Source organism: Somniosus microcephalus, chromosome 12 (assembly GCF_052327205.1).
Source record: "Somniosus microcephalus isolate GS21.2 chromosome 12, FLI_Smic_1.0, whole genome shotgun sequence".
Classification (NCBI taxonomy): Eukaryota; Metazoa; Chordata; class Chondrichthyes; order Squaliformes; family Somniosidae; genus Somniosus; species Somniosus microcephalus.
Window position 1 is genome coordinate 32,610,794 of NC_140998.1, and position 21,482 is coordinate 32,632,275.

At 43.3% G+C, this 21,482-nt stretch overlaps 1 protein-coding gene across 2 annotated transcripts in view; it reads right to left on the minus strand.

Moving 5' to 3' along the window:
- trip11 (thyroid hormone receptor interactor 11) overlaps window positions 1-21,482 on the minus strand; it is a 138,363-nt gene that overhangs the window by 17,329 nt on the left and 99,552 nt on the right. For both annotated transcript variants that reach the window (XM_086002730.1, XM_086002731.1), the window contains exon 16: window positions 20,146-20,245. In XM_086002730.1, the coding sequence (XP_085858856.1) occupies window positions 20,146-20,245 (100 nt within the window). The remainder of the gene's footprint in view (window positions 1-20,145; window positions 20,246-21,482) is intronic.

A 21,482-nucleotide genomic window follows, 5' to 3' on the forward strand; every position in this document is an offset into this window, starting at 1 on the left:
TCGACAATGAAGAGGTGAACGTGTGCCACTGACTGGTTTGATGGTCATGAAGCAAGCTAGAATATACCATGAAGAACTGAACATTGAAGTTGAGTGTGAAGGTTCAGAAGGTTGGCTGCATAAATTTAAGAAGCGTCATGGTATAAAATATCTGAAAATCTGTGATGAAAAAGCTTCTGCTGATCATGAAGCAGTTGAAAATTACATAGACGAATTTGCCAAAATAATATCTGATGAAAACCTCGGTCCTGAACAAATTTACAATGCTGATGAAACAGCTCTGTTCTGGCGCTACGTTCCTAGAAAAACATTAACAACGGCTGGTGAGAGTGCACCAGCAGGTTTTAAGGACGCTAAGGACAGGTTGACTGTTCTTGGGTGTGCCAATGCTGCAGGCACACACAAGTTAAAGTTGGTAGTGATTGGAAAAAGCCAACATCCGAGATGTTTGAAAGGTGTATGCAATTTACCTGTGCATTATTATGCGAGCAAGAAAGCATGGGTAACCAGAGGAATATTTTCTCTCTGGTTCAATAACCACTTCGTACCAGCGACACGAGCTCATTGCAGGCAAGTTGGACTGGAAGAAAACTGCAAAATTTTATTGTTCCTGGACAACTGCTCCGCACATCCCCCTCCTGAACTTCTTGTGAAAAGTAATGTTTTCAGCATTAACTTTCCCCCTAATGTGACATCTTTAATACAGCCTTGTGACCAAGGAATTTTACGCTCCATGAAGAGCAAGTATAAAGACATTTTTTTGAACTCTATGCTTGATGCAATCAACAGAGGCATCGGAATCCAAAGCTTCCTGAAAGAGTTCAATGTTAAGAATGCCATTTACGCAGTTGCTAATGCTTGGAACGATGTTGACAAACCAACATTAATAAATGCTTGGCACAGACTTTGGCCTTCAACGATGTTTCATGAAGATGGACCTGCAGATGAAGATTTTGAAGGATTTCCTGTCAGTCAGGAGGTGGTGATATCAAACCTCCTTACTTACGCCAACGGTTTATCATCCGAAAGTGTAAATAAGTTAGAGGAAGCTGACATCGAAGAAGTGCTGAACATTGACAATGATGCACCTGTTGTGCATTCGTTGAGTGATGGGGAAATTGCTGAAATGGTGTTAAATAAAGACAAGCATGAGGATAGTACTGATGATGATGATGACATTGTGAACACAGGTGAAAAAATCCCCATAGACGATATGGTGACAATGTGAGATCAGTTAATTGCTGGCCTTGAACAACGTGCATTTATCAGTGAGCAAGAGATTATGCAAGTTTACTCAATTAAAGAGAGACTGCTGAGACAGAAACCAATGTTAATGAGACAGATGACACTGGAAGAAATCTTTAAAAAGGCCGTCTGTCGTAGTGCTGCTTCATCACTTGAGAATCCTGTTCCTGGCCCATCTTCAGATGTCCGACTCCAACCTGATGACAATGATGACAACACTGATGTACCCTCTTCTCCAAGATCCTCAAGCCAGATGTAATGTACCTTTACTGCATGTATATGTACAGGTATTTAGCTTAGTTTGTACCTGTATATCACAGAAATCACAGAAACCCCACAGTGCAGATAGAGGCCATTTCGGCCCATCGAGCCTGCACCGACACACATCCCACCCGATCCCCGTAACCCCTAAACCAACACATGTTCCACCCTATCCCCGTAACCCCCATGTTTGAAGTTTTACTGAATGTTTTCCTTACAAATAAACTGTACTAGAGTATTTATCCCTGTAATACTACAGTATTTATAGTCTTTATTTATCCCACTCAGTGTGAATACAGGTATTCATAAGGTTCGCTGCAGAAATATTAATGTGGTGGCTTACGGGGTGCTGCCCCGTAATACCTTCTGAAATCCGAAATTTTCCAAAATCCGAAACACAGCTGGTCCCAAGGTTTTCGGATAAAGGATAGTCTACCTGTACTACATAGAACAGGACATGTCAAAAGGGAAGGGATGGAGCTCCATTTATAAAAGAGGATATAGTCGTGATAGAGAGGGAGTGTACTAGTCAACAGAAAAGGTAGTGAAACAATTTTGGTGCAGCTGAATCAGGGAGTTGGTCCAAAGTTGATCCTTGGCCTCACTTATAGGCCTCCAGGATATTTCTGTAGAAAGTGAACTGGACAGTGCAGCAACACACAGGGCATGCACAGGACAGGTATTGGAGCTACAGGGGAGTCAAGGGTTATGGGGAGCGGGCGGGAAAGTGCAGTTGAGGCCAAGATCAGATCAGCCATGATCTTATTGAATGGCGAAGCAGGCTCGAGGGGCCAAATGGCCTACTCCTGCTCCTATTTCTTATGTTCTTATGCTGTGAGAAAATTAGAAGGGCAGAGCATTGTTGCTACAGCAGATTTAAATTACCCATCCAGTAAGTGGACAGCTGGAGGAGCAGCCAAGTCTGGAGGGAAGCAAAGCAGAAATACAGTCAACAATTGCTTCCTAATCATGATGCTAGGAAAACTAATTTATAGGTCTTCACGGTAGAAGACACTAAAAGTATCCCAGTAATAGATAATTAAGGGGCTATAGGGAGGGGGGAACTTAAAACAATCACTATCACTAGAGGAAAAAGTACTGAAGGTAGACAAGTCGCCTGGACCTGATGGTCTGCATCCGAGGGTCTTAAAAGAAGTGGCTGCAGAGATAGTGGATGCATTGGTTGCAATCTACCAAAATTCCCTGGATTCTGGAGAGGTCCCAGCGGATTGGAAAACCGCAAATGTAATGCCCCTATTTAAGAAGGAAGGGAGACAGAAAGCAGGAAACTATAGACCAGTTAGCCTAACATCTGTTATTGGGAAAATGCTGGAGTCTATTGTTAAGGAAGTAGTAGCAGGACATTTAGAAAATCATAATACAGGCAAGCAGAGTCAGCATGGTTTTATGAAAAGGGAAATCATGTTTGACAAATTTGCTGGAGTTCTTTGAGAATGTAACAAGCAGGGTGGATAAAGGGGAACCAGTAGATATAGGGTATTTGGATTTCCAGAAGGTATCCGATAAGGTGCCACATAAAAGGTTACTGCACAAGATAAGAGCTCACGGGGTAATATATTAGCATGAATAGAGGATTGGCTAACTAGCAGAAAAGAGAGTCGGGATAAATGGGTCATTTTCCGGTTGGCAAACTGTAACTAGTGAGGTGCCACAGGGATCAGTGCTGTGGCCCCAACTATTTACAAACTATATTAATGACTTGGATGAAGGGACCGAGTGTAATGTAGCCAAATTTGCTGATGATACAAAGATAGGTGGGAAAGCAAGTTGTGAAGAGGACACAAAGAATCTGCAAAGGGTTATAGATAGGCTAAGTGAGTGGGCAAAAATTTGGCAAATGGAGTATAATGTGGGAAAATATGAGGTTATCCACTTTGGTAGGAAAAATAAAAAAGCAAATTATTATTTAAAAAGAGAGATTACAAAATGCTACAGTACAGAGGGATCTGGGGGTCCTTGTACATGAAACACAAGAAGTTAGCATGCAGGTACAGCAAGTAATTAGGAAGGCAAATGGAATGTTGGCCTTTATTGCAAGGGGGATGAAGTATAAAAGTAGGGAAGTCCTGCTACAACTGTACAGGGTATTGGTGAGGCTACACCTGGGGTACTGCGTACAGTTTTGGTCTCCTTATTTAAGGAGGGATATACTTGCATTGGAGGCAGTTCAGAGAAGGTTGATTCCTGAGATGAAGGGTTTGTCTTATGCAGAAAGGTTGAGCAGGTTGTGCCTATACTCATTGGAGTTTAGAAGAATGAGAGGTGATCTTATTGAAACATAAGATTCCAAGGGGGCTTGACGGGGTGGATGCAGAGAGGATGTTTCGTGGGGGAATCTAGAACTAGGGGGCATAGTTTCAGAATAAGGGGTCGCCCATTTAAAACGGAGATGAGGAGGAATTTCTTCTCAGAGGGTTGTGAATCTGTGGAATTCTCGACCCCAGAGAGCTGTGGTCATTGAATATATTTAAGGTGGAGATAGACAGGTCTTTGAACGATAAGGGAGTCAAGGGTTATGGGGAGCGGGCAGGGAAGTGGAGTTGAGGCCAAGATCAGATCAGCCATGATCTTATTGAATGGCGGAGCAGGCTCGAGGGGATAAATGGCCTACTCCTGCTCCTATTTCTTATTATGTTCTTATTAAATCGAGTCCTTAGCAGCGACTCTGGGATGATATCAGACATCCATGTGGGGGAGCATCTGTCGCATTGGATTTCAGTTGGCTAGGCACGTTCATCTTGCAGGTAATTTAATGTTATTAACAGATTTCAGGAGGTCTAATTTTCAAGGTAGATTGGGGTATGCCTTTAAGCAGAAATAACAGTGGAAAAATTAAGTTTATTTAAATCTATACTCATGCATGTTCCTTGAAAAAGGATGGTACATGGTACAGTAAAACCTAAATAGGGAGGTTCACAGAGAAATTTCCCCTCACCCATCACTCTTGAACATGCTAACCTACATTGGCTCCCAATCCCCAAAATTTGAAATTTTCCTCCGAGTGTTAAAATCCCTTCACAACCTTGCTCTTCCCCTCGTCTGGAACCTCGCAAAGGCCTAATGCCCCAAGCACCCACCCACCCCAGAGAACTCTGCGTTCCTCAGACTCTAGTCTCTTGTGCATTTTTGCCCTTCGCCCCACTGTCTTCAGCTATCTAGGCCCTACACTCTGGAATTCCCTTCCTAAATCCCTCCACCTCGTTTTCCTCCTTAAAACCCACCTCTGACTACACTTTTAGTCACCCCTCCCAATATCTCCTTTGGTTTGGTGTTCATTTTTGTCTAATTATGTTTCTGTGAAGAGCCTCAGGACATTTTTCTATGTTAAAGGCACTATACAAGTGCAAGTTGATATCGTTGAAATTACTCAAAGAAATATTTCACTTGGTGCAAAACCAATAACTGTCAAGAGAGTTAGTGCATGTCGAAGATACAGATCAGTGTAACTAAAACCACTATTGCACGTTAAAAGGGCATTAGAAAGAAAGGATTCTGGACTGATGTAGTAGTAATGGTAAAGCTTGTTTCAGTTAGGTTAGAAGCCAAACAAATGATTAAATACCACAGAAGTCCTTTGAGATATTTAGCTTGACAGGTTAAATAAGGCCAGGATCGGCACGAGGACCAGAACACAGGAGTACAAAGAAATAACCGAGTGGAAAATTAAGTTTATTTAAATCTATACTCATGCATGTTCCTTGCATAAAATTTGTTTTCACGATTGAAGAGAATGCCAAGGTGCCAGTGATGCCAGATAGGGATGCTGGTAAAACTGATTCCATAGAAATAAATGCAGAAATTGTCTTGGCTAGGATTAAAGCATTCAAGGCTGATGGAGCGATTGAACTGATGCCATTTACCCCAGAGTGGTTAGGGGCAGAGGAGATGAATTAAGCAAACCACTGTAATAGCTCTTTTGAGATCTGGGTTAGTTCCAGTGGACTAGAGGGAAGCATATCATGTACTCTTAATATTTACGAAAGGGAAGAAAACAAACGGCAAGAATTATAGGCCTGTTAGTCTCATTTCAGATGCAGAGAAGATTCTGGAAGACATTATAGGGATCTGATTTATGATCATCTGGAAGAACTGACAGTTATGACCAAATCCCAGCATAACTTTAATAAACAGAAGTCCTGCCTCGCTAATCTGATTGAGTTCTTTGAGAAAGAGGCCAAATTAGCATCTGATTAGCAACGCCTTGATTTTAAAATCCTCACCCTCGTCTTCAAATCCCACCATGGCCTCATCTGGGGCAGTTTAACATCTCATCTGAAAGACCTGCACCTCCAACAGTGTAGCGATCCCGCAGTACTGTGGCTTGGATTGTGTGCTCAAGTCTCTGGAGTGGGACTTGTACCCACAACCTTCTGACTCAGAGGCGAGAGTGCTACCAACTGAGCCAAGGCTGGCACCTAACTGATTACTCGGAATAGAAAAGCAAGACCCAGGAACTTGCCAGCCTGGGGAACCAGCAACACACGATGGATGTGACGTTTCAGCAGCATTAATGAATACAGGTTAGACAGGAAACTGGGAAAAATGCAGAAAAGTTCTCGCTTGTGCGGAATACCAAAATGCTTGTCAATGTTAAACAGTGGGGAGGAAGGCAGCATTGACATTTTGTTGTTTTGTTTCATCAGGTTTAATTTAATAGTCTGGTTTAGTTCAATATGAATTAAATAGGACATGCAACACCATTCTGAGCTCCATATTCGGTTTGTCTTTGACTCTTGCTATATTCTCCCTCCTCCCTGCCCCCGTCAGCTTTTCTTTGGCTAGTCAACTGTTTGTGTTTCAATGAATATTTTACCACTGAGTAATCAAAGTCAGATCATAAGCCACGGCATTGTATAATGAAGTGGAAAGAAAGAATGAAGTTATGCAGGAAACGTCATTAGCAAACCAAGTGCCTCAACATGAAAAATCTACATTTATCATTGAATACAGATAGCTCCATTTAATCTATCATGTTCAGTCAAACAAAGATGAACAAATGTCATTGACCCATTTGGTACAAATGCCACCAAGATATTTCTGGTTTCTACAAAATTACTAAACTAGCTGGATTGTGTTATCCCCTTGAAGTACCCACACATTTTAACTTTGTCTGGGGCCATTTTAGCTGAGGGAATTTGCTGACATCTTAAAGTCAACTTTGCAGGTTTACCAATATCAGTACAAAAAATGTTTCTACAGGTAGACTATCCTTTATCCGAAAACCTCGGGACCAGCCGTGTTTCGGTTTTCGGAAAATTTCGGATTTCGGAAGGTATTTTATAAGACTGGGAAATTTGTCGGGGGTGGGGGTCGGCGTCGTGCATACGACTTACGCTGAACGATAACACTTTCGGTTTTCAGAGGATTTCGGTTTTCGGAAGTGCGGATAAAGGATACACTATCCCTTATCCGAAAGGGTGGGGGGTCGGGGAGAAAAGAATATTGGACAGGCCGCTGCAGCTATCGGACGGGCCGCTGTACTGTTGGGTTCACTCTCCCGGTATACCTCCTTCACACTGCCCGGCTCGGCCTGCAATCTCCTACCCAGGAGGGAACTCAGTGACCCTCTGCCCTGCTCAGCGTAAGTCGTGCGCCACTCTGGTCATGTCGTGCGCACGACTTACGCTGAACGAAAAAACCTTTGGTTTTTAGAGGGTTTCGGTTTTCGGAAGTTCGGATAAAGGGTAGTCTACCTGTATTAGAAAAAAGTAAAACAGCTAGTTCTGGTCAATAATAGCTTTTTCCCCCCATTTTAGGAACAGGAGAAAAATGTTTCTCAACCATAAATGTATTTCATTGTGTTTTATTCCACTTTCCTTTTTCATTCTTTAATGGTGCTAGTTTATCTCCATCCCCATTAATGTACCAGAAAGTGATCTGTACACTTGTAGTCTACATGGTATATGGAGAATGTTCACCTATGCAGCTGCATCAATTTGAACTGCTTGTTGCACCACCCACTCCAGCAAAGTGCAAGCGCTCTTAATGTAATAGTGCCAACTGCACTGTGGAGCATAGGTAAGAAATGCACCAATTTTGATGTGGAGGTAATCCAAAAGACTGAAATATAACAATTTATATGACAGACCCTTAATTTCATTTAAAATTGTGCACTCACTGAACCGAGAAAGACATGCTTATAATTAAACCTCTCCTCAAAATGTTGGAAAACAGTCCAGGTGCCTTACAGCATAGCAAATTGCTTCCAGCAATCCAAAACATAGGGACAGGAGTGGACCATTTAGCCCCTCGCGCCTGTTTCGCCATTCAATGAGGTCATGGCTGATCGGTGATCTAAATCCATATACCCACCTTTGTCCCATATCCCTCAATAGGGTTAACAAAAATCTATCAATCGCAGATTTAAAATTAACAATTCACCTAGCTTCCATTACCGTTTGCGGAAGAGAATTCCAAACTTCTAACACTCTTTGCTTGGATTTTTAGACTATGCCTCCTAGTCCTAGACTCCCCAACCAGCGGAAATAGTTTCTCTATCTACCCTATCAGTTCCCCATAATATCTTGAAAACTTCAATCAAATCACTCCTTAACCATCTAAATTTCAGGGAATATAACCTACTTTGTGTAATCTCGCCTCGTAATTTACCCTTGGAGTCCAGGTAACATTCTGGTAAATATAAGCTGCACTCCCTCCAAGGCCAATATAGCCTTCCTAACGTGTGGTATCCAGAACTACTCACAGTACTCCAGGCGTGGTCTAACCAGGGTTTTGTATAGCTGTTCCACATAATTTTAAACATTACTTAAAACACAAATGCAGCTTTCCAATGTCAGTCAGATGTGGTCAAAGTTTCTTCACGCTGTCACACATGAAAAGTTATACAGGCTCCCTTATTTTTATTTTTTTTTTTAATTATTCGTTCCTGGGATATGGCATCACTGGCGAGGCCAGCATTTATTGCCCATCCCTAATTGCCCTTCTTGAACCGCTGCAGTCCGTGTGGTGAAGGTACTCCCACAGTGCTGTTAGGAAGGGAGTTCCAGGATTTTGACCCAGCGACACTGAAGGAACAGCGATATATTTCCAAGTCAGGGTGGTGTGTGACTTGGAGGGGAACTTGCAGGTGGTGACGATGTTCCCGTGCACCTGCTGCCCTTGTCCTTCTAGGTGGCAGAGGTCGCGGGTTTGGGAGGTACTGTCGAAGAAGTCCTGGCGAGTTGCTCCAGTGCATCTTGTAGCTGGCACACACTGCTACCATGGTGTGCTGGTGGTGGAGGGAGTGAATGGGTGCTGATCAAGTGGGCTGCTTTGTCCTGGATGGTGTCGAGCTTTTTGAGTGTTGTTGGAGCTGCACTCATCCAATCAAGTGGAGTATTCCATCACACTCCTGACTTGTGCCTTGTAGATGGTGGAAAGGCTTTGGGGAGTCAGGAGATGAGACACTCACCACAGAATACCCAGCCTCTGACCTGCTCTTGCAGCCACAGTGTTTATGTAGCTCGTCCAGTTAAGTTTCTGGTCAATGGTGACCCCCCCCCCCACCCCCCAGGATTTTCATGGTGGGGAATTCAGCGATGCTAATGCCATTGAATGTCAAGGGGTGGTGGTTAGACTCTCGCTTGTTGAAGATAGTTATTGCCTGGCACTTAAGTGGCAAGTAATATTCGCGCCACACATCAGCCCAAGCCTGAATGTTGTCCAGGTCTTGCAGGGATAGAGTGCTTCATTATCTGGGGAGTTGTGAATGGAACTGAACTGGGCAATCTTCAGCGAACATCCCCACTTCTGCCCTGGTGATGGAGGGAAGGTCATTGATGAAGCAGCTTGATGCACTATCAATTGCTACAAAAGACTGGAAATTGAGAAAGTAATAAACAGGCTTTTATTACCAAAGAACAGAGCATGCCTCTTGTGGTTGCCTGGTATCCAAAAGGGCCGGGGGCTGCCGAGCAGCGACCTTTATACCCAGCCATGAGGGTGGAGCCAGGGGCGGAGTCAGCTGAGGCATGCACAGACAAGTACAACAATATGCAAGAGTGAACAACAGTACTAACAGTGAACAACAGTACTAACAACAGTGGTTTACCACACAGCTGAAGATGGTTGTGCCTAGGACGTTGCCCTGAGGAACTCCTGCAGCGATCTCCTGGGGCTGGGAAAACTGACCTCCAACAACCACAACCATCTTCTTTTGAGAGAGGTATGACTCCAGCCAGTGGAGAGTCGTCCCCCCACCCCGATTCGCGTTGACTTCAATTTTACTAGGGCTCCTTGATACGACACTTCGTCAAATGCTGCCTTGATGTCAAGGGCAGTCACTCTCACCTCACCTCTCGAATTCAGCTCTTTTGTCCTGGTTTGGAGCAAGGCTGAAATGAGGTCTGGAGCAGAGTGGTCCTGGCGGAACCGAAACTGCACATCAGCGAGCAAGTTATTGGTGACTAAGTGCCACTTGATAGCACTGTCGACAACACCTTTCATCACTTCCAATGCTGATGATTGAGAGTAGACTGATGGGGCTGTAATTGACCGGATTGGATTTGTCCTGCATTTTGTGGACAGGACACAATTGGGCAGTTTTCCACATTGTCGGATAGATGCCAGTGTTGCAGCTGTATGGAACAGCTTGGCTAGAGGCACGGCTAGTTCTGGAGCACAAGGCTTCAGCACGACAGCTGGGCTGTTGTCGAGGCCCATAGCCTTTGCTGTATCCAATGTGCTCAGCCATTTCTTGATATCATGTGGAATGAATTGAATTGGCTGAAAACTGGCTTCTGTGATGGTGGGGACCTCAGGAGGCAGCCGAGATGGATCATCCACTCGGCACTTCCGGCTGAAGATGGTTGCAAACGCTTCAGCCTTGTCTTTTGCACTCGCGTGCTGGGCTCCGCTATCATTGAGGATTGGGATATTCATGGAGCCTCCTCCTCCTCCCGTTAGTTGTTTAATTGTCCACCACCATTCCCGACTGGATGTGGCAGGGCTGCAGAGCTTTGATCTGATTCGTTGATTGTGGGATCGCTTAGCTCTGTCTATAGCATGCTGCTTCTTCTTTTTAGCATGCATGTAGTCCCGTGTTGCAGCTTTCTCAGGTTGGCACCTCTTCTGCACTCCTCATTGAACCAGGGTTGGTCCCCTGGCTTGATAGTGATCGTAGAGTGAGGGATATGCTGGGCCGTGAGGTTACAGATTCTGGTGGAGTACAATCCTGCTGCTGCTGATGGCACACAGCACCTCATGGATGCCCAGTTTTGAGCTGCTAGATCAGTTCTGAATCTATCCCATTTAGCACGATGGAGGGTGTCTTCAGTGTGAAGAAGGATCTCCATCTCCAAAAGGGCATTCTGGAGGGGGAGGGTGAACAGCCAGTTGTCGTGGTGCATATTAGGTACCAACGATTATAGGTTTAAAAAAAAAAAAAAACAGGATGAGGTCCTAAAAGCTGAATATAGGGAGTTAGGAGATAAATTAAAAAAATAGGACCTCAAAAAGGTAGTAATCTCAGGATTGCTACCAGTGCCACGTGCTAGTCAGAGTAGAAATAGAAGGATATTTCAGATGAATACGTGGCTAGAGGAATGGTGCAAGGGGGAGGGATTCAAATTCCTGGGACATTGGAACCGGTTCTGGGGGAGGTGGGACCAGTACAAACCAGGACATATGTCCTAGGGGGAGTGTTTGCTAGTGCTGTTGGGGAGGGTTTAAACTAAAATGGCAGGGGGTTGGGAACCTGTGCAGGGAGACAGAAGAAAGGGAAGCAAGGATAGAAACAAAAGACAAGGAGAAAAGCAAAAGTGGAAGGCAGAGAAATCAAGGGTGTAAATCAAACAGGGCTACAGTAAATAATATTTCTAAAAGGACTAAGTGTTAAAAAAACAAGCCTGAAGGCTTTGTGTCTTAATGCGAGGAGCATTCGTAATAAGGTGGATGAATTAGCTGCGCAAATAGATGTAAATGGATATGATGTAATTGGAATTACGGAGACATGACTCCAGGGTGACCAAGGCTGGGAGTTCAACACCCAGGGGTATACAATATTCAGGAAGGACAGGCAAAAAGGAAAAGGAGCTGGGGTAGCATTGCTGGGTAAAGAGGAGATTAACACAATGGTAAGGAAGGATATTAGCTCTGATGATGTGGAATCTGTATGGGTAGAGCTGAGAAACACCAAGGGGCAGAAAACATTAGTGGGAGTTGTATACAGACCCCCAAACAGTAATGCTGAGGTTGGGGATGGTATTAAACGGGAAATTAGAGACACGTGCAATAAGGGCACAGCAGTTATCATGGGTGACTTTAATCTACATATAGATTAGGCTAACCAAATTAGTGACAATACCATGGAGGAGGAATTCCTAGAGTGTATATGGGATGGTTTCCTGGACCAATATGTCGAGGGACCAACTAGAGATCAGGCCATCTTAGACTGGGTATTATGTAATGAGAAAGGATTAATTAGCAATGTTGTTGTGCAATGCCCCTTGGGGAGGAGCAATCATAATATGATCGAATTCTTCATTAAGATGGAGAGTGAAGAAGTTGACTCAGAGACTAGGGTCCTGAATTTAAATAAAGGAAACTGCGATGGTATGAGGCGCGAGTTGGCTAGGATGGATTGGGGAACGGTACTTATAGGGTTGACGGTGGATAGGCAATGGCAAACATTTAAAGATCGCATGGATGAACTACAGAATTTGTTCATCCCGGTTTGGCATAAAAATAAAACAAAAAAGGTGACTCAACCGTGGCCAAGGGAAATTAGGGATAGCATAAGATCCAAGGAGAGGACATATAAATTGGCCAGAAAAAACAGCAAAACTGAGGATTGGGGGCAGTTTAGGATTCAGCAAAGGGGGACAAAGGGATTAATTAAGAGGGGGAAAATAGAATACGAGAGTAAGCTTGCAGGGAACATAAAAACTGACTGTAAAAGCGTGTATAGATATGTGAAGAGAAAAAGATTGGTTAAGTCAAGCGGAGGTCCCTTGCAGTCAGAATCAGGGGAATTTATAATGGGGAACAAAGGAATGGCTGACCAATTAAATACATACTTTGGTTCTGTCTTCACAAAGGAGGACATAAATAACCTTCCAGAGATTTCGGGGAACATAGGGTCTAATGAGAGGGAGGAATTGAATGAAATCAGTATTTGTAGGGAAATTGACGGGATTGAAGGCCGAAAAATCCCCAGGGCCTGATAATTTACATCCTAGGGTACTTAAGGAACTGGCCCTAGAAACAGTAGATGCATTGCCGGTCATCTTCCAAAATTCTATAGACTCTGGAATAGTACCCATGGATTGGAGGGTAGCAAATGTAACCCCACTATTTAAAAAAGGTGGTAGAGAGAAAACGGGGAATTATAGACCGGTAAGCCTGACATCGGTAGTGGGGAAAATGCTAGAGTCCATTATAAAAGATGTAATAGCAGAGCACTTGGAAAACAGTGACAGGATCGGACAAAGTCAACATGGATTTACAAAAGGTAAATTGTGCTCGACTAATCTACTGGAATTTTTTGAGGATGTAACTGGTAGAATAGATAAGGGAGAACCAGTGGATGTGGTGTATTTGGACTTTCAGAATGCTTTTGATAAGGTCCCGCATAAGAGATTGGCGTACAAAGTTAAAGCACATGGGATTGGGGGTAAGGTACTGACTTGGATAGAGAACTGGTTGGCAGACAGGAAACAAAGAGTTGGAATAAATGGGTCTCTTTCCGAGTGGCAGGCAGTGACTAGTGGGGTACCGCATGGATCAGTGCTAGGACCCCAGCTATTCACAATATATATTAATGATCTAGACAAGGGAACTAGACGTAATCTCTCCAAGTTTGCAGACGAGACAAAGCTGGGTGGGCGTGTGTGCTGTGAGGAGGATGCAGAGAAACTCCAGTATGATTCGGACAGGTTGGGTGATTGGGCAGATGCAGTACAATGTGGATAAATGCGAGGTTATCCACTTTGGTGGCAAAAACAGGAAGGCAGATTATCTGAATGGCAATAGATTGGGAGATGGGGAAGTGCAACGAGACCCGAGTGTCCTTGTGCACCAGTCGCTGAAGGTAAGCATGCAGGTGCAGCAGGCGGTTAAGAAGGCAAATGGTATGCTGGCCTTCAGAGAGGATTCGAGTACAGGAGCAAGGATGTCTTGCTGCAGTTGTACAGGGCCTTGGTGAGACCACACCTTGAGTATTGTGCGCCGTTTTGGTCGTCTTATCTGAGGAAGGATGTTCTTGCCATGGAGGGAGTGCAGCGAAGATTCACCAGACTGATACCTGGGATGGCAGGAATGACGTATGAAGAGAGATTGAGTCGATTAGGCTTATATTCGCCAGAGTTTAGAAGAATGAGAGGGGATCTCATTGAAACTTATAAAATTCTAACAGGACTAGACAGACTAGATGCAGGATGTTCCCAATGTTGGGGGAGCCCAGAACCAGGGGTCACAGTCTAAGGATAAGGGGTAAGCCATTTAGGACTGAGGAGGAGGAATTTCTTCACCCAGAGAGTGGTGAACCTGTGGAATTCTCTACCACAAAAGGCAGTCGAGGCCAACTTATTAAATATATTCAAGGAGGAGTTAGATATATTTCTGAAGGCTAAAGGTATATGGGGAGAAAGCAGGGACAGGGTACTAAATTTGGATGATCAGCCATGATCTCATTAAATGGCGGAACAGGCTCGAGGGGCCGAATGGCCTACTCCTGCTCCTATCTTCTATGTTTCTATGTTACAAAATTCTTACAGGGCTTGACAGGGTATGTTTCAATGAAATCACCTCTTATTCTTCTAAACTCTAGACCATATAGGCCTAGTCTACTCAATCTCTCCTTATAGGACAATCTCCCTATCCCAGGAAGCAGTCTGGTGAACCTTCGTTGCACTCCCTCTATGGCAAATATATCGTTCCTTAGGTAAGGAGACCAAAACTGTACACAATACTCCAGGTGTGGTCTCATCAAGGCCCGATATAATTGCAGTAAGACATCTTTACTGTTATATACTCAAATCCTGTGATAAAGCCCAACATACCATTTGCTTTCTTAATTGCTTGCTGTACCTGCATGTTAACTTTCAGTGATTCGTGTACAAGGACACCCAGGTCCCTCCGAACACCAAAATTTTCCCAATCTTTCACCATTTAACAAGGTACTTTTCTACCATAGTGGCTAACTTCACATTTCTCCACATTATATTCAATTTGCCATGCTCTTGCTCACTCACTTAGCCTGTCAATATCCCCTTGAAGCCTCTTTGCATCCTCCTCACAACTTACATTCCCACCTAGCTTTGTATCAGCAAACTTGGATATATTACACTCGGTCCCCTCATCCAAATCATTGATACAGATTGTGAATAGCTGAGGCCCAAGCACTGATCCTTGCGGTACCCCACTAGTTACAGCCTACCAACCTGAAAATGACCCGTTTATTCCTACTCTGTTTACTGTCCGTTAACCAATCCTCAATCCATGCTAGTATATTACCCCCAATCCAATGAGCTCTTATTTTGTTTAATACCCGCTCGTATGGCACCTTATCGAATGCCTTCTGAAAATCTAAATACACCACATACCCAGGGATGGTGATGGAGGAGCCTGGGACATTGGCTGAAAAAGCAAAAGAAAGCATTGACCCAGTAAAGGCCATTTGGCCCATCAAGTTCATTTCTTCCACAGACCATTTAACAACTCAATGCATCACAGGCTCTATCCAACACATATAATCTCCTGAAGAAATGTTTTGCAAAGTTTCATCCTGCCCACCAAATTAATGAACATTCACCCCACCAGTCTCCACATTCAACGGATCATCCTCCGCCATTTCCACCATCTCCAGCACTAAACACATCTTCCCCATCTCCCAGCATTCGGAAGGGACCCCCTCTGTGACACCCTGGTCCACTCGTCAATCACCCCCAACCCCTCCCGGCCCCATGGCAGCCTCAAGCGCAGGAGATGCAACACCTCCCCTTTTACCTCCCTTCCCACTGTCAGGGCCCCAAACACTCCTTCCAGGTGAAACAGCGATTTACTTGTACTTCTTGCAATTTAGTATACTGTATTCGCTGCTCACGATGCTGTCTCCGCTACATTAGGGAGATCAAACACAGATTGGGTGCCCACTTTGCAGAACACCTCCATTCAGTCCATAAGCATGGCCCTAAGCTTCTGGTCGCCTGATACTTTAAATCTCCACTCCTCTCCCAATCTGACCTCTCTGTTGGCGGCCTCTTACACCGTTCCAACAAAGCTCAACGTAAGCTCGAGGAACAGCACCTCATCTTTCGATTAGGCACTTTACAATCTTCGGGACATCGATTTCAACAATTTCAGACCATAACCTCTGCCCCCATTTTTTCAGATGGCAGCTGTTGATGATGATTCTGCCATTCCCATTTACACCTCTTCTGGACTCATCTTTTGTTTCTTTACCTATCCTATTACTATCTCCTTTTGCTTTGTACAATCATGCCTTTTGTCATTTAATCACTCCTGCCTTCCATCCTATCACAGACCTTCCCTTTTGTTCTTTCCTCCCCTCCCCCTGCACTTGCTAAAAATCTGGTATATCTCCAACTTCTTCCAGTTCTGACGAAAGGTCATCGACCTGAAACGTTAACTCGGTTTCTCTCTCCAGATGCTGCCTGACCTGCTGAGTATTTCCAGCATTTACTGTTTTTATTTCAGAATACCTATCTAGCCTTGTGTTATATCTTAGACCAGTTCTTTCTCAGCATAAGATTTTCATGGTCCCTGCAGTTCAGAGAGCTATCATGTCCCACACAGCATTCAACTATCAGTATCTGCACTTATCCTTATAACTTGATCCTAAGCAGATACGCAGCCAGGTTTTTCTTTAAAATGCGAGACTATTCTACACACCTTTCATTCTACTGGGGAAAACCTCTTCTGAACTCATGGCTGACAAGTCATGCTTGGGTCATCTTTTGATCCTCTGCCTCCAAGTCATCTGTTGAATCTTTTGACAACTACAGTACAGTATTATTTCACCATCAAAAATGAGATTATTTAATTACATTTTGCCCGAGTAGCCCCATCAGTTAAGCCTGAAGCTGTTTTGGCGTTGGCAGCTGTAAAGCAAACTTCAATCGATTTAGGTGCTCTTTCAGGTGAAATCTTTCAAGTGCTCAAGAACTTTAACCATGTCGATCTGCAGTTAGGAGTTTGTGCAGCGTTTCAGAATGTAGGATATCGCAGAACAATACAAAGAGAAGCGATAGGGTTATTATCTGCAGATCAGTGGATACAAGGAAACCAGTAAGCCACAGCCATCCAATGTGCCCCAGCTTCATCAAGGTGAAGGAGCAACCTTGTCATCCGACACACTACCGTGAAAAAGGTTTTTGAAGACCCTGATTTTTGACACACTATCTTAACAAGAGATGGACGACCCTGATTTCTGATATACTGCTACGGGAGCAGCTGATCTAGCTGTCCGCTCAAACACCTGCTATTAAGCTTGTCACATTGTTGGGCAACTTCCTCTAAACTGAACATTCTTTGATTTGTACATAACAATTTAGCAAGATAAAAATAGCTTGCAATTAAGTGCCTAGGGGTGCTTTTCCACATTAAAGATGCTTTATAAATGTAAGTTGTTGTATACAATTTTCAGATTGCTCGAACATGGGGCCGGGGGAATGTCTGTGTTTCCATGCATCCCCCCCAAAGACAACTTCATGAACTTTAGCCTTAGAAGTTTTTGAAATTCTTTTAAATGTTTGTACACTGAAAGTGAAGGAAGGTTTGAAAGGGTTAACACACAGGACAATTGTTTATTTCCTTGTTATAATCGAGGTTTTTTTTTTTTTTTTTTTAAAAACATTGCCAGCTCTTTACTCATCAATGGCCAAAAATGCACGTTTTCATGGTCCGCTTTTTGTTACCAGCAATCCAGACACATTGCTGTGGTCCATAAGTTTACTATCAGTCAAGTCAACTGCAGGCCTGTTCCACTCAATTTTTTTTTAATCCATCACCCATTTGCTTTTAATTTATCCAGCCGTTGCTATTTCCATGTTTAGTAAACTTGTTTCACATCCATATCGCTCATACCCAAATAAAACTAAGGGGCCATTTCATAAATTGGGCAAAAAGGTTATGGACCTTTTCACAACTTGGAAACGGATACTACTTTGTGCTTTGCCAACAGAGACATGCTTTGCACAGAACTGGACGGACAAAATATCCTGTCCACAAAGTCCCCAACATCGTTTTCTTTACTTGCTCCTTCATTAAGATTTTCTTTTACTCTTTTTTGGTTTTACCATTTTCCTGCCCATTTTAATAACTTATCCTTCTTATTAAAGCAATTCAACATCTGCTGCCTGTGCACCTTTACCTGGTGTATTGAGATTCATCCGCTTTCTTCATTCTGTGCTGGAATTATTTTGCTATAGTGAGTCTTGCTGAATTTACGCCAGAGGGGAAGTATATTTGCCCTGTCAAACGGCCATGCATTTGAACTCTCAGTATTCCTCGACTATGAAGCCTTTCACTTGGCACAGTTTTTCTTTCAATTTCTCATTGCAAGAGTGTCAAGTTCTTGCTGCGGTATGGTTCCACAGGCAGCAGGCATTCTGTGGGATCTCACCCAAGTGGCCACTGTTTGTGTGTGAAACTTAGTGGTAAGCGTTGGCAGGAACATTCAAACACAGAGGGTATCATAGCTGAGCCTGATCGTGTCCACAGCCGACGTCTACAAAAGCACACTTCCAGCACAAGTTGCTGGATAGTGATCAGACACGGGGACCGTGGCTGATTTACACTCCCAAAGTGCCGAGGCCAATTACAACAGTGCTACCTCTACCTGGGCTGAACTCAATGCAGCCTTCTATCTTACTGATCTGTATGGCTCAAATGCACACAATCAGCTCGCTGAGCAATCAGGGGAATTGACTTGTCCAAATTAAATTCTCACAGAAATGGCCGTTGTTGATTACACAGAAACAAAGCAGAATTTTACAAGATATTTCTCATCTCATTATCAATTTCTAATTAATTTCCTTTACTACAGTTTTAGTTCTACTGTATTGGTTTGAATCTGACCAATATAGACAAAAAATATATATCCCAAGGAGAATGACAAAAACTTGCATTCTTTGCAGCACATATTTTTTGTAAATCCCAGACTGATGTCATCAATGCCAAGAACGAGGAATTTTTATCAATTCATTGATTAAAAGCACAAGTAGTTATAATTGCTTAGTTACCTGGAAATCTTTAAAGACTCATATGCAGACTTTGTTCTACAGATGTAATGTATACACAAACATACCCTCTAAAATAATAGTAATTGAAATTAATGTTGATTGATAGTCTGTATAAAAGTCTTTCATCGAGTTCAGGTAACAAAGTAATGCACTGCATGTGTTTTTACTCAACAAGCCGTTGTTTTTTTAGGATTTACCAAGCCAGAATAGTGCACCGGGATTAGCGAACCCACAGGAAAAGTTAACGGACATAAATTTACACAGGTGATAACTGTATCTTTAAACCATGATGGATACAGTCCACTTGAGCCAAACATTTTTGCTAAACTTATAAAGTCAATGGCTCTTTATCACAATAGGCAATGTTCTTTCCCTTTAATGTTAACCTTCATCTCCTCCATAGATCTTCAGTCCTCATTAAGATTGCAGTTCAAAGGTTATTTCTATTGTGCATGAATTTACTGTATTAAATACTTCACACTTAACATAAAAGCAGTAACTGCTAAATAAAACCAACCTTTACAACAACCACCTACATTTATATAGCACCTTTAACTTGGTAAAACATCCCAAGATGCTTCACAGGAGCGTTAGGTATAACGACAGGTGACCAAGGGCTTAGTCAAAGAGGTAGGTTTTAAAGAGATCTTGAACAAAATATCAGGACCGAAGCACACATCGGCCCCTATATGTCGCACCTAAAGAAGCATCGCGCTTCTGTTGTCTCCTCCTCCTCCAGACAGTGTGACTGACGCTGGGAACTTCTTGTGTGGGGAGGATCAAAGACACAAGCCCACATTCTACCATAGCTTTCTGTACACTGCTAAATGGTGACTACAAAGTAAAATGTGATACATTCAGTGAGCTTCTTAAATCCCTCAATGGGCAGAGAAATATAATTTGGCATTTTGCTGCAAAAGTGCCACTGGAACATTCAAAACAGTTAAAGTGGCAAAGCTAACTTTGAACCATTTGGACTTATTTTGTTAAGACTCAGCGATACCAAATGCTAACACTGCTAACCACCATCTTCTGAGCAGCTGTGTGAACAGAGCAGCTTTGTTTATCCCTAATAATACAGTATCAAATGGCGGTATCAGAGGGAATTCTGGTGCTTTGAACAAACTGCCATGCATATCTTTGAGATTTCTCTTCAACTAATAGCCAAGATGTTGTATATTTTAATTTGATGACTTGGTTATAAGTAAAGTTCGTGAACGGGACATGTGTGCTTCCAAACTAAGTTCTGTGCCCAGATCAACATTCGAATGTTACACGGACACTTTTTTTAAAACAGATATCTCATTACAATTTTTTTTAATGACAAAGATTGAGTTTAAAGGGATAAATATGGAATACCAAAATCTGTTCTCACCTTTCCAATAAATCAGTTTACACCAGCAAAACAATTCATTACCTTGCTTTTTAAGATCTTCGATCTGCTCCTCTTTAAGATCCAATTGTTCAGTTAGTCTTGATGCAGAATCTAGAGCAGCATTTGCTTCATTTAGACGTTGCTGCAACAGGAGGAAGGCAGTTAGCAATCAATAGTAAAATACTGGTGGAAAAAAGGAATAATTTCTAATAAGTGCAGATTTGATTAGCTGGGAATTGGTGCTGTACTGATGTCTGGATAGACAAAGCTACCTGATCCAAAATTTAATTCACTATTGTATGGAATCTAAAGGCAAACAAAATTCCAATGTACTACTTCTCAATTATTACCATATACAGATCCCCAAACCGAGCAGGCTAAACTATAGAGAGATGCACAGAAGTTACAGCATAGAAGTGCTTTGAGAGGCTGGTCAAAACCCACATCAACTCCTTACTAACTGACACACTGGACCCACTCCAATTTGCTTACCGCCCAAAAAGATCTAGGGATGATGCCATCGCCACTGTACTGCACACTGCCTTATCACACCTGGATAAGAGGAACACCTATGTGAGAATGTTGTTCATTGATTATAGTTCAGCATTCAATACCATTATCCCCTCCAAGCTTGTCAACAAGCTCAGTGAGCTAGGACTTAACACCTCCCTATGCAACTGGATCCTGGACTTCCTGACGGGCAGGCCCCAGGTGGTGAAAATAGACAGTAACACCTCCTCAACACTGATCCTGAACATGGGAGCTCCCCAGGGTTGTGTGTTCAGCCCCCTTCTGTACTCCCTGTTTACTCACGATTGCGTGGCCACGCACAACTCCAATTCCATCATCAAGTTTGCTGATGACACTACCGTTGTAGGCCTGATCACAGATGGCGATGAGACAGGCTACAGGGAGGAGGTAAGAGCTCTAGCAGAATGGAGCAAGTACAACAACCTCTCCCTCAACATCAGCAAAACAAAGGAGATGATCATGAACTACAGGAAGCGCCAGGGGGAGGGACACACCCCAATCTACATCGAAGGGGCTGAGGTGGCGAGGGTCAGCAGCTTCAAATTCCTGGGTGTACTCATTACGGAGGACTTAACGTGGTCCCATCACATCGATGTCGTAACGAAGGCGGCATGCCAACGCCTGTTCTTCCTCAGGAGACTGAAGAAATTTGGAATGGCCCCCCAGATTCTCACCAACTTCTACCGGTGCACCATCGAGAGTATCCTGTCCGGCTGCATCACTACCTGGTATGGCAACTGCACCGCCACAGACTGCAAGGCTCTACAGATGGTGGTGAAAGCTGCACAACATACTATAGGAATTAAACTACCTGCTGTCCAGGATATCTACCCAGAGAGGTGCTGGGG